The 14,452-nt window shown below is 34.0% G+C and overlaps 1 protein-coding gene across 20 annotated transcripts in view; it reads left to right on the plus strand.

Moving 5' to 3' along the window:
* Nucleotides 1–14,452, plus strand: part of LOC127705185 (zinc finger protein 37-like) — a 106,691-nt gene that overhangs the window by 43,839 nt on the left and 48,400 nt on the right. The window contains exons 5-6 of one of the 20 annotated variants that reach the window (XM_052209482.1): nt 2,548–2,867; nt 3,283–3,400. The exons of 12 other annotated variants lie outside the window; for them this stretch is intronic. In XM_052209482.1, the coding sequence (XP_052065442.1) occupies nt 2,548–2,834 (287 nt within the window). In that variant the 3' untranslated portion in view covers nt 2,835–2,867; nt 3,283–3,400. Of the gene's footprint in view, nt 1–2,547; nt 2,938–3,282; nt 3,785–4,874; nt 5,219–6,142; nt 6,503–7,012; nt 7,829–9,302; nt 9,677–11,995; nt 13,974–14,452 lie in introns of those variants that run through there. 7 more of the 20 variants (XM_052209453.1, XM_052209473.1, XM_052209460.1 and 4 more) reach the window with 7 other exon arrangements.

Below are 14,452 nucleotides of genomic sequence, written 5' to 3' on the forward strand. Positions count from 1 at the left end.
CTCATTGGGGTATATAGTTTAAAAAAATGTGTCCAATGACCCCGCCTGCCAACCAAGATGGCCGATATGGCTAAGAATAGAACATGGGGGTAAAATGCAAGTTTTGTTTATTATTTTGAAACCGCTATAAAAAGAGAAAATCTGACAGGACAATGATGTTCAGAATGTTGAGCTCTACCAAATGTTCTTACACGTCAAAACTGTCAGACGACTTCTTATAGGAGTTATTGCCCTTAAATGACAAATTTTCCCATTTTTTCCCATTTTTGCCTTTTATCTTGAAAACTATAATACATAGGGAGAAACTTCAAAATGCAAAAATGATCAACAAAACAAGTTCTACAAAGAAGTCTAACATGGTCGAAATCGTCAGTCGACTCTTTATTAGAGTTATTCCCCTTTCATTGCGATTTTTACCAATTTTTTGTGTTTTTGCCTTATATCTTGAAAACTATAATAGATAGATAGAAACTTGAATAAGCAAATATGATCAGCAAAACAAGATCTACAATTTAGACAATGGAGGAAATCGTCCGAAGACTCCTTATTGGAGTTATTGCCTTTTATTGACGGTTGTTACATTTTTTTTGCGTTTTGCCTTATATGATAAAATTATAATAGATAAAAAGACACTTTAAATCACGAAAATTATCAGCAAGGCAAGATCTACTAACAAGTCAAATGTTGACGATATAGTTATTAGACTCACTCTATATAGGTGTGATTGCCCTTAAATGAGGATTTTTTTACCCTCTTTTGTGTTTTGAGCAAAAGCTAATGAAGATAGAGAGAAACTAAACAGACCAATTGATCAGCAATCCAAGATCAACAAAACAGAGATTGTTGTCATGAATTCTATTCTCATCTACAATGTTGGAGAGTGTCCTTTGTTGAATATGCGCATAGACCAAGGTGATCGAAACATGCTCTTTAGAGTCTCTAGTTTTTAAATTTGCCTTATATCTGAAAAAAACTATAATAGATAGGAAGAAACTTTATATACGAAGACTGATCAACAAGACAATATCTACAAATAAGTCTATATTGTCGACATCATCAGACAACTCTTTATTGGAATTATTGCCCTTTAACGACGATTTTTATCAATTTTGTTGCGTTTTTGCCTAATACCTGAAAAACTATTATAGATAAATAGAAACTTAAATAAGCAAAAGTGATCAGCAAGACAAGATCTACAAATAAGTTAACTGACGACCCTGTATTGGAGTTATTGACTTTTGATAATGATTTTTACCACTTTTTTGCGTTTTTGCCTAATATCTGAAAAAAACTATAATAGATTGGTAGCAACATATTTAAGGAAAAATGATCAGCAAGACTTTATCTACAAATAAGTCGAGTAGCTGAAATCATAAGTCGACTCCTTGTAGGAGTACTTGCTCTTTAATGATGATTTTTACCAATATTTTACGTTTTTGCCTACTATCTTGAAAACTATAAAAGATAGATAGACACAGCAGCAAAAAATGATCAGCAAGACAAGATCTACTAATAAGTAAAATTTTGCCGAAATTGTTGGTTTACTCCTTATAGTAGTGATTGCCTTAATTGATATATTTTTTACCGTTTTTTGTGTTTTGGGCAGAAACTAAAGAAAATAGAGAGAAACTGTAAACAGAAAAAATTATCAGCAATACAAGATCAACAATAAAAAAAAGATTTTTTTCTCATGAATTCTATTCTAGTCCAAAATGTTGGAGAGAGTCCATTGTTGCAGCTTAATTATCAATTATTAGTATAGTTGGGTTTCGGTATTGAATATGACGTCTTTTCCATGGTTCATTGACTACTAAAAGTATGTTAATTTATTTCTTCCTAAGCTGAGATTCTCGTCAACGAGGAGTCGTACGTCAACTGGATTTTGTCTAGAATAATTATTAGGTGTACGGGACCGTGTACCAGGGTTAGGATTGATTGATTGTTGTTTGCTTACGTCCAGTTGTAAACATTTCTTGCATCTTCAGGACGAGAACAAACAAATAAATAATTCAGGACCTGCAGGGTAGATCGGGATTATGGGCGGGAAACTTTAACTGCCACTGGATACCAGGGTTATGATTAGACGTCTGCAATCACCTGACCTTACCTGTTTTCCATATTCAATCGATCAATGAAAAAGTTTTAAGTGCAGTTTCTTGGTTTCTAAGAGTAAAAAGTCAGATGTTTTTGAAGGTTTACAGGGACCCTATTTTCATGGTTCGATACTCCCCGTTAGTTTTTGATGTGCATGTGATAGGATCTTCAAGACTGTCATCACGGGATTAAGTCATAATCAATTATACAGGCGATATTGATATATTGTTTATTGTTGGTACTTTAATATGTTGAAGTTGTTTTTTTCATATTGTCTTATTATGAAGTTTCCGAACATAAGTTGATATTTTAATTATATAAGTTGCTAATCGATTTTGATTAAAATTTTTCGTTTTGTTTTTTATCTTAATTTGAAATTTTATTAGTTGCTATATATGTATAATATATATACACTCAGAATAATATTTGCAAAAACGATTCTTTACCTTTCAGGCCAAACGACAGTCCCCAAAAGTGCCATAAAAGGAGGACTCTTTTTGTCGCCGAGTGGGACACGCGGAACTGACGCTGAAAAACATGCTCTGGTTTTAAATGATAATTTCAAGCAGAAAATGTGTCAATATTGTAAAATGGAGGGGACTAGAACTGCATCTGGTTGGGTTGTTCTGACTCAAACAAAGTGTTCAGTGTGTAATGTTCCTTTATGTCGTGGGAAAACACGGCCTTATAGACAATGCTTCCAGCTATTTCATGAAAAACATGTTTTTAATAAGAAGTGACAACATGTAATTAACGGCTTACGTTTAAAGAGGGTAACGGTTTAGATGTACTGTTTTCGATATAAATGTAGTATTTCTATAATTAAAAGACATATATGCGAAAGTGAACATTTTTATTGATCTAAGTTTGCTTTGTGTGAATATTTACATACGATCGGAGGATGAATAATATTTTTAATTTACTTTCTTTTGAGGATCAATTATCTGTAGAAATTTTGGTACAGAATTAGCAAATTTTGACCTTAATTATGATCAAGGCAGGTGATGGTTGTGTATCTTGGGTTATAGAAATTAAGATTTATATTAAAGTGCTATACATAGGTGATGGCAAATGAGTATACGTGTATTATGCTTTCGCAAAGACGGAAATTATTTTTTAAATTTAAATCAGTTTGTCTTTATTAACCCTGTGAACACTCTGTTTATTTTTCCATCATTTTCCTTTCAGCGATTTCACCATGCGTCAACAGGGAACGTTATCCTCTTCCGGGTCATAAGCCAAGGTCACCATTATCTCCTCAAGGCCACCATTTAGTCACTACGGATGGGTATAAACAAAAACCATGCCGCTACTGTTCAGCGATAGGGAGAAGAACGTCCACCGGAAACACGATCTGGACACGTGTAAGGTGTTCCGTGTGTAACGTGCCTTTGTGTCAAGAAACCACACGTACGCAGCGACAGTGTTTCAAATTGTTTCATGAACAGTTCGTGTTTCCAGACAAATATTAAAGTTGTCACTTGTGGAAATAGGATAGGTGCATGATAAAATTAATTGTTTGTGCCTTCTTACTGCATTTTATACAACGATGGATTCCTATATTTGTAGACATGCCGGCTTTAGATAGAAAACAAACTTATATATCGTATTTGATACGTTGAATGTTTTGTTTTGATTTGTACACTAGTTTGACTTTATTTTTTGTATAATTAAATACACAAAAAAATTATTCCACAATTGATTCATTTTGTTTTTCCTGCAAAACTTGCAGGTACATGACAGGTGTTACTTATAATATTGAAGGTAAAGGTAGGTCCACTCTAGAATAAGTATGTTAATAAAACTTGAATATTTGGTCTACATATCATTTGAAATTTAGATATGACAATATAAGCATTGGCTATAAAACTTTGAAAATAATTAAATTCTCGAGAACGAAAGTGTTGATCAAAGATCCCACGGTATCTAAATAAGTAGTATAAATTCGGGTTTAAAACATAACCTTTGTATTTTCCAGGACGTTTGTCCGGCGTAGTCCTTTATTTTTGATATGTATGTAGATACTAGATGATATTATTTATATTATGAGGCTTCATATATTCTGTTGATTGTATTTGGATTCGAGTTCATGGAGTTTATAGTTTACAATTGGTAAAGCCTTAGAGCTGATATTTTTTAATATATTGGGTATTGTGTCAATAGACCGTCTCATTAGTCTTATGATAGTGGCCTCGTGATAGCGTGCTCGAATACCGAAGTACCGAAGGTCGTGGGTTCGACCTCCGGCTGTGTCAAACACAAGAATTGAAAACAGCTATTTGCTGCTTCTCATCTAAGCACTTGACATTTAGGAGTGAGAGCAAGAAACGATGGCTCGAAGTCAGAAAAAAAGGTCCGGGTAGGGTGACATGTTTTCATGAGGACGGTGACTTTGAGATCAAGCACCTAAACATTGACTCTGCGTTTAGTTCAAGTACAAAACAGGGTTCATATTCATATCACATTATCATGTTATCGTCCTGATATGCATGCAATATTTGCCACTGGACGTTAAAAGCGAATACACCATTTTATGTCCATAAACGTATCTAATGTCTGAACTTGATTGTAAGGAAGTTATTAAATAATTAACTGCGAAGCTCCAACTGAATTAAATTTTTAAGGTTTAAACATAGAATTTAAGGGATGGTATATATCATATCTTAAATCTTTTGAGGTAGGATTTGGTTACATGGGTTTTGCACTGCTGCTTTTGAATAATGTAGAAATTGAATTGAATTTTAGGATCAGTCTTTTATCCTTTTATCTTTACCTTTCAGGGTACGGTGTACTTTGTCATAGGATGATACCGAACGAAGGTCGCAGGCAACTAAAGTGCAAGCAGTGCAAGAAAAATCAGATACGTACAAAATCGGGATGTCGGGTCAATTCGAGGTTTCGATGTGATATCTGTAACGTAGCTTTATGTCGTGAAAGAGACTGTTTTAAACAATATCACGAGGAATTGTTCAGAAAGTAACACTTCTTGTGTCAACTGTTTTCTTCGTGGATGTTCATAGTATACTCTGCAGAAATTCTTTCTACATTTCGAAGTCTTATTCATTTATTCTCCTGTGTCAGTGTTCAGAACTGGATTTTATGATTAAAATTATGACAAGTTTTACAGTTGTGTTTCAAAGCTTATTATAATGAAAATGGTGGTGAGGTTTACCGTTGTGTTTCAAAGCTTACGCGGCTAATGTTTCGACTTGACTTTAGTATCGTTTACATAGCTCTCTATTTCAACAAGATGCAACATTCTGTATAAAATCTTTTTGATGCTTAGTGACACCTCTAGAAAGACATTCTTATTTGTTGTCTTTAATTTGAATGTTTAATGTCAGTTTATTATAAAATATGAAATATTGTAGCTTTCAGTAAATACTACACATTTTGTTACATGTCTTTACATTTGTTAGTTTGGCAAAAGTGCAGATATAGATTAATCATTCCTTAAAGACAATCAAAGGAGTTGTAGTTACATTTTGACCAGTGATTATTTGAATATGTTGATAATATTCTTTTTTTGTCGTCATATGTTCGCCGGAAATCCCTTATCTTCAGAGGTCATAGGTGGCCGAGTGGTCTGAGTAGTTCATCTATTGTATCACTAGCCTGAAAAAAACTGAGGTATTGAGTTCGAACCCCGCATCCGGCAGGTGCGTCCGACTCCAATCTTAATTAACTAGGATTGTCAGTTTTCCTGCCGAAGATGGGTAGTTCTCTCCTGGCAATCCGTCTTCTTCCACGAATTAAAACTGGCACCAACGAAATAGCCAATAGTGCTGAAAGTGGCGTTAAACACCAAAAATCTATCAGTCTTATATGTATCTCTTTTGATATATGCTATTTTATTACAAAGTGGGGATTAAAGACAAGCTAAAAAGACGACTCGATCATATCCTTATTAGACCTGCTACTAATATAAGGAAATCTTAACGTTTGGTTTCAGAATGATTTGAAAAGTTGATTCACAAACTATCCAAGCTGTACGAACGAGCATGCCTTAATATGATGATGATGTAACTCGATTTTATTTCCCTTTCAGGATTCGACATCTCTAGCTTTGCATATTGGAACGTCAGTAGGTCAATGGATTCTGGTATTCCGGGTCATAGAATAGTTCCAAATGAGGGACACAAACAGCGTAAATGCAAACAATGTCAGAAATATCGAAGAAAGACTAAGTCAGGATGGCAGGTCGCATCTAGATTTCGATGTGAGAGTTGTGATGTGTCTTTGTGTAGGGACGATACTTCAGAAAGGGATTGTTTTAAGCAATACCACGAGGAATTGCTGGGTTATACCGGTTCTTAAACGTTGTGGAACATTGCCTTTCTGAAAATTGACTGAAATGAATCCCCTGTTTACAGCTTACACCGTTTAAAGAATTAAAAATAATTGTGTTTCTCTGGGTTTATTGTTTATTTCTTTGGTATGACAGTACGGTCCGGAGTTTTAAAGATCATAATTTGTATGGAAGAACAGTTTAAATGTTGAACAGTGTAGAGGGGTAATATTTGTCGGAATTTTTCGTTTGCTCTTCTTAGGTTAAAGACGAGAAATGAAATGTATCATGATTCTTTGCATGTCTTTTAAGGCAACAGCCGAATTTAAATATGCATGATAAGAAATGGAGGGCCAATCGATTCGAACTTCATAACAGAACATATGAATGAACCTCTTTATATACAAATTCCACGAATGGCCTATTTTTCTGATGGTAGCCATACTGATTATTCTGCTGTAAAGTGTTCATGTTCTAATCAAATATACTCGTTGTATACTCTGTCTTGTTCTCACAGTTACTAATACTTTCTCCTTTAATGTGAGGTGCATGTCGATGATGTGTGATTTATTCAGATAGTTTTTGGCTAGTTTCTGTCTTTAATTCTTTGTCTCTCTTTTTCCCTTTCAGGAACTCACATTAAGATATCTCCTCGGACTGAAGACCTCGGTCAGATGCAAGTATCATACTATACCGACTACTACAAAGATATGTACCGAGGAATGGTCCTCACAAATAAATCTTTCGAAGTTCCTGGACATCCTTGCGTGTCAAATGAAGGACATAAACAAAAGAAATGCATGTATTGTCGCTTTTATAACAACAAGACCAGGTCAGGGTTGCCTATTTTTACCCGACACAAGTGCGGAACCTGTGAGGTTCCGTTATGTAAACTTGAAACGTCTGAAAGGATGTGCTTCAAAGCCTATCATGACACACTTATCAAAACTCAAGGAGGAAAGTTAGATGACGAAGGCAATGAATGACGTATTTCATTCACAACTTTTACTGTGGACAAATCTAGTCAAATTCTAGTTATTCTTCTATTTAGCTAGTTACAAGTTTGGTTGTGGGTTTGCATGCTTGTGTACATAATTATCGGACATTTGAGTCTGTTATTAACCCGAATAATTCAGTCGTTATATTCCACTGATCTACGATTACTTCATTAACCTTGCAAGTAGGAGAGATCGATTAGGGGAGGGACTGAATTATTCGGGTTAGTCTATTGTCGGTTGTATGCGATTTTATGATATTTAGCTGTTGTTTAACTTGCTTGAAATTCATTGTGGACATGCAGATAATCAAAATGATACAATTCTTAATGCAAAGTAGTATGTTTCCCGTAAAGTTCGATATTGGTTATGTCATATTTTGCGTTTCAATTTTTAAACGTAAAAGTGTTATATACAGTAAAGTTTCAATTTACAGAAGCACTGACGTGAAATTGTGAACAAAATTTTTTTCATGAACATTTTATATAACCATGTATTAATTGCATGTGAAAATAAATCATATAGAGAAATTGAGTCTTTATCTTATAACCAAAATATAAATTGAAGTGAATTTGACAAAGGTTTATGGCCCATTGACAAAAATACCATGAATAGGGCTGTATTGCATTCACCTTGTCCGTCCGTGCGTCCGTCCATCAAAATTTTCCATCACCTTTACTCAGGTACTACTGAACAGATGACTTTATATTTGGTCAGCAGCTTAGCAGCCTAGCAGTGATGAGTTGGGACGTGCAAGTACATTTCAGATCTGTCAAATACCTTTTTCCTGGTTGCCGATATTTTGAATTTTTCAATATGTTGCATGAACTTGAACACTTTTCTTCACGCTTGTCTCGGGTATAACTGCACAGAACGACTTCATATTTAAGCAACCTCTTGATAATGATGAGTGCTTGACGTGTGAGCGTTTTTCAAATCTGTTATAGTATGTGACACAACTAGACCAAATATAAGTATTGTGACCTATAATGGTTTACTTTTATAAATTTTGACTTGGATGGAGAGTTGTCTCATTGGCACTCATACCACATCTTCTTATATCTAATAATTGAAGTCATCACTACAAATACTTCTGTAGAAGTTACAAAGTAATTAAGCATGTGCGTAAGTCAGTTACTATTTGACTATTTAAATGATTGATGGAAAATTTGTAATAAATAATTGGTGTACTACAAATCTTTGAATGTTTTATGTTCTGTTAATAATATTCAGTACAACATAATACTTGCTACCAGTCAAGGCAAAACCACGATTTTTTTTAATGAAATCATTGAAATCCTTGAATTATACCGAAAATATTTAATTTGATTACAAAAGCAGATCTAATGTAACATTGTGTAGTATTGTGAAAGTACTGACGACAGTATCGGTGTTAAATGATGGCAAACAACTGCACTGTGTCAAGTTTTATAGGAATACAGCACATATTATCGACAGTTCAGCTATTTTGACCTTTATTTACTCATGATTGAATCAGATGTTTGGGTCAAGGCCAATACCTTATTATAATTATATCATAGCTTTGATACTGACTCGCAAATGCAGTCTTCTTGTTGAAGTGGTTTCCTCGATTGAGCGATTTATCTAGGTTTTACGTTAAGGTCTTAACGTAGATTGCACAGAAGTAGTGTCCAGTAGTGAGTAATTGAGATTTTACCACTTAAAAGTTCTTAGTGTAGAAAATATGTAGTACATACATATTTTCATTGATTCAATCTATTAGAAAGGGTTTGGGGAGGAATGTTGTACAGATGTGCGGTCAAGGTTGACATGAAACCATTCATTATGTCAATAGTTTATTCGTTAACTTGTGATTTAGAAACCACTGTAGTTAAATTTTGTTTTGAATTCTTGAATTTTCAACAATATTTAAGTGCTCATACTAAAATCCCCTTATTTTGTAGATGCATCCATCTTTCCTCAAACCTTATCAAGCATGAAGCTATCTGACGCTGGAAGTTGCCAAGGTATCCTCATTCCGCCCGAACACAGACTTGTTCCTTTGGGATTTGGAAAGCAGAAAACATGCAAACATTGCAGAATAATGAAATCCCGTACCCGGACTGGCCTTAGGATTTTTACACGTTATAAATGTGATACCTGTGGCATCGCTCTCTGTAATCCATATACTTCAGAACGGCGTTGTTTCTTTGTATATCACATGGTAAATGGTGCACCAAAACCGGAAACAAGCGACACATAGGTCGTCAGTTTTGACTAGTACCCAAACTATATAAGACACCTATCCCTTTATGGACATACAGTTTTCATGTAGTTTTGAAACGTCAGTGTAAATAGTTTCATTCTTGGAAACATAAATATGTCAATGAATTTAGAATAAAGCTTAATTACAAGAACTTAGCTAGTTAAAGTTTAAATGTCTGACAACAAGTACTTAGACACTACCCAGTAGGTCTTTGTAAGACATATCTTACAATGTAAATCAATACGCATATAGCGTTTTGACTGAGTTCACAGAAAGAAATATTTAATTTAGAAACAGATCTTTCTTTAAAAATGCCAAAAATTTTGAAATGACGCTGTGAGTAAAAGGAGATATGGGTATACATAGATGAAACCACCACCTTACGACACCAAACCATAGTACATGTAGATATAAACGTATATATAGTCGTGAACAGTAGAAACATCTATACGATATGTCAATTAAGTTTTAAACCACCTAGTCTAAAACAGCTTCAATAGATTTGTCTGAGAAAATCAAAGATCTACCATCAACACCCAAAATACAAAAAGAAAACAACCAACTATGTTCCTGAATAGTGATCTGCACATGAACAGCATATGGAAATTCTCCAATCTGTATATGGTAAGGAAAAGAGCTATCAGATGTACACTTGTTTAAAGTTCATAGACTTCAACCTGACAACAGGGTCAACACTTTGTCAACAAGTCCTGAGCTATATTTTTCAGATCTGTATGCATTAGCAAAATCCAAACCTATATAGCTTACTGTTAGGTGTGAGCCAAGGCTGCGTGTTGAAGACCGTACTTTGACCTATAATGGTTTACTTTTATAAATTGTGACTTGGATGGAGAGTTGTCTCATTGGCACTCATACCACATCTTCTTATATCTATACCTTCATATTCAAACGCCATTAGAGGACAAGAAAGCATGTTGCAGGTCATTTTACAGTTCATTGTTTGCTGCTGTATATCATATTTGTATTTCGTTCATTGTTTTGTACAGTATGCGGTATGGGGTTTACTCATTGTTCAAGCCGTTCGGTGACCTATAGTTGTTAACCTTTATGTCCTTTGGTCTCTGGAGGAGAGTTGTCTCATGAACCACTTCATACTTTTATATGACAGTAAATGGAGTGCCAAAGTGTCAATCATTAATATATTCATATAAGCCTTTGTTTTTAACCATTCTGTACTATCATTGAAGCACGTACAGCTTTCAGTACAGAGATTTAATTGTGCTGGTCTAAAATACCACCCTTATGACTTAATCCAGTCTGATGTCATCTTCGAATCTTAATTTAAAAGTAATTTTGATGTTGATATGTCTAGAGGCCGATGTGGGTAGTACCGAGATCTTATCAGTGTGAATTTGCTATGAAAAGGCTCACAACTACTGAACCAGCTTTTGTTTCATTTCGTCTTTTGTATTATTTCTGGGTTTTGCACTTTTCAGTCTGGTTATTTTTGTCATGTTTGTGTCAGTTGAAAACTTGGTCTGTTTGATTGGATAGAATTTAAATGGAACCTTGTATGTTTTCATTTATGGACGTCATAAAGGTTGCACATTGTAAATACAGCTGTTTCACAAACCACGCATCTTTTGGGGAGACATTTAATATTCATAAATGTTTGTTTTGTTTACCTACTGTTTCCCAGATATGATCTCTATGCTTCATCTCTTAGAGACAAAACTTGAGTATGTCACAAGTATAAATACACATGGATAGCAGCCAAATTGAGTTCTGAGGAAGACCCAAAGTGAAGGGAGGGTAGAACAGACTTTTAGTATAAGTTTAAACTCTTAGAAGTTAGAGGCATATAAATGTTGAAAATATGCCGCACAGCCCTATGTTTTGACCTTTGAAAAAAATAGCAGTGCATATAAACTTTCCAATCTAGGATATAATTTTTTACGAAACTTCATAGTAAAAGTGGCACAGTTTTAGCAGTAAAAGGAGTTCCTATGGGAAATTGCATTGTTTATATTTACAGAAGTGCAACCTAAAACGTGTTTATCTTTGCATATATACATGTATTTATCTATTTGAGGAAATGTGTCGCAGATATCAGATGGAAAAAGTATATCTATTTTATTTCCCTTGAAAATTATTTGGCTACCTAGAAATATATTTAGTTTATTTAAAGTGGTATTGCGTTTACTTGAAATGATGTTTTAAAACGGGAAATACAACTGTATGAAATATTTCCTCTAGAATTCTTAAATAAAATATTTTTGTGCAAGAAACACTTATTATAACAAAATAAATGTAAATAATTGACCCCTTTACAGACGATATGAAATTTTGACAGTTTTACTTTCATTTAGTCGCCACTGTAAAACAATATTTTTTAAGATGAAGACCTACTGTGTGATATTTATCTTTTAGGTACAAATCGTAAAAGAGGACCAGTGGATTCAGAACAGTATAAAACGGTAGTCGATATGGATAGGCAAAATTTTCAGCCAACTGCTGAAGGCGATACGAGTCCTATGAAGAGTGGACTTCCGATTTCCAGTGAAGGAAGATTTACTTTGAGTTTACCCGATATTTCTCGTCCGCCACCACCTCTGCCAAGTAGTCTTGAAAGTTCTCCTAACTTCATGGAGTTTCAGCCACGACCAAGGTATTTCCAATCTTCGTCAAGTATTGCTCATGGTAAACCTTTTCAGATTCCACCACAACCTTCTCAATTCCCTGTGCATACACAAAGGATTGCACATAAAGAGCAATTTCAACATAAAACTGGCATATCTACACATACAGTGATTGCAGAAAAAGTACGTCACACGAATGATCCATTGGTCGCCCAAGACAGTGCAGGTTCTTCAGCACCAGTAGTTTTTAAGAAGCAGGCGATAATATTAAAGGGAATCGATGACTTACCAGGTCATAAAATTGTCCCCAATCATGTCAAGAATGGCACAAGATGCGTATATTGTCAAGTCCATAGAATAAAAACGCCATCTGGATGGAGAGTTAAAACAAATTATAAATGTGAAACTTGTGATGTGGCTCTTTGTGCGAGCGAGGTAACCGAGCGGAATTGCTTCCATTTACATCATATTGAAATGTTTGGTGAGCAGATTTTAGGCGATAAAGCGTAGTAGATGATGAGTGATGATGTTTGACTAGCATAATGAAACTGTATCCCCAAAGATTTATAGAGGAGAGGCTATTAATGTGTATATACTAGGACTTGTAGATATTAGTTTTGATATGGTTTATATGCAACCAGAAACTTAGTGTAAAATATGACATAGCACGTAGGAATCCATCAGCATATATGAAATAGAGAGATTTACAAGTGCATGCGTACGGTCGTCCATCCTTTAATTCGGAGAAAAACAAGTCATATTTAAAATGATTTATATTATGAGTTCATAACGACGAATGATTTTATAGAAACGTATAGAGCATTTGAAAAAGGCTCTATATTGGTTATTTATGTTTTTTCTACAAAATTGGGAATTCTTAGCTTGCCACAAAACGAGTTTTTGGTGAATAATAGTAATAATACTTTATTCAAAAGCAATACAGCTTATAGAATATACATTTTTACATCAAATTTTTAAATGCATCAGTGTAATATTAATAACAATAATTATACAAAATACACATATGGCGAATAATGCAACATGCGAGTATATAAATGTTGATTTGGGGTTGCTATAAGGCAAAACTTAGTATTTTATAATTCGATTATTGGGAAGGCAAGTTTCCATAGCAAGCATTGGAACTCCGACTTCTGCTATTGTTAAACTGAAAGGGTTCACAATCCCTCAATTTCAATACTCAATATATTTTAGTTATACAAAAATTATTTGAATGATTTTAGCTCCCGCTGTGTGTTTTATGAGTTGGCATATGTGATGTTTATATATATACTGATGGTTTTCCTTTAATATGGTGTAAACTATTGTTAATGTGGTGTGAACTATTGAAGGTATTCACTACAGACACATGTAGCAATGGGTTTCCTATGATATGGTGTGAACTTTTGAAGGTATTCGCTTCAGAAACATGACGAGACTAATAGAAACCATAATGTAAATATTTTATTATAATTCTGTTGATGTGTGGGATTACATTGGATATGGATACATTTATTCTAGTTATTTTTCTGTAAAACAATGTTATGTATTTCTTTTTATCAAAAAAATTAATGCTTGCTTAGATATGTACCCATTATAATCTTAATTTGTTCCAAGTATGATGATAATACTGAATTTGAATTGAAAAATAAGATTTATACTGAATTTCAAACGGGATGATTTTAGTGAGTCTAGTATTTTAATTCTGACTGATTTTGTTGAGGTTTATTTTCTTTTTATTTGATGGCTTTAATAAAATTTATTCCATGGAATGTTGAATTTATTATTCAAATCATTTGCTTTTAGTTTTTGTTTTAGATTCTAGTCTTGAATAATCTTCTTCGTGTCACGATACTAACTTGCTTTTCTTCTTATATTCGAGTTTCTCTATTAATCGATTTTTGCGTAAAACACAACATTTTGTATTGCAACGTCAGACGAAAACTAGGAAACAAATACTGTCATTAGGCATTTTACATTTTATAAAAGCTCATATTTGAGAAAAGGCAGAAAATACAATCAGAACTGTAAAAAGCAAAAATGAACAACAATACAACACATAAACATGCCATTGCGAATGAGACGACCACTGTTCACTATATAGGGGAGATTGCCTTGAAATGATGATTTTGATCAATATGACCATTTCTTCTATTATCTTAAGTTGTAACAGATAGACAGCAACTATTTCCAGCATTGGAGATCAACCAAACACTAACACGTTTGAAACTTGCAATTTTATGAGGAGTTT

The sequence above is a fragment of the Mytilus californianus genome, unplaced genomic scaffold (assembly GCF_021869535.1).
Source record: "Mytilus californianus isolate M0D057914Y unplaced genomic scaffold, xbMytCali1.0.p SCAF_6, whole genome shotgun sequence".
In the NCBI taxonomy this organism is placed as follows: Eukaryota; Metazoa; Mollusca; class Bivalvia; order Mytilida; family Mytilidae; genus Mytilus; species Mytilus californianus.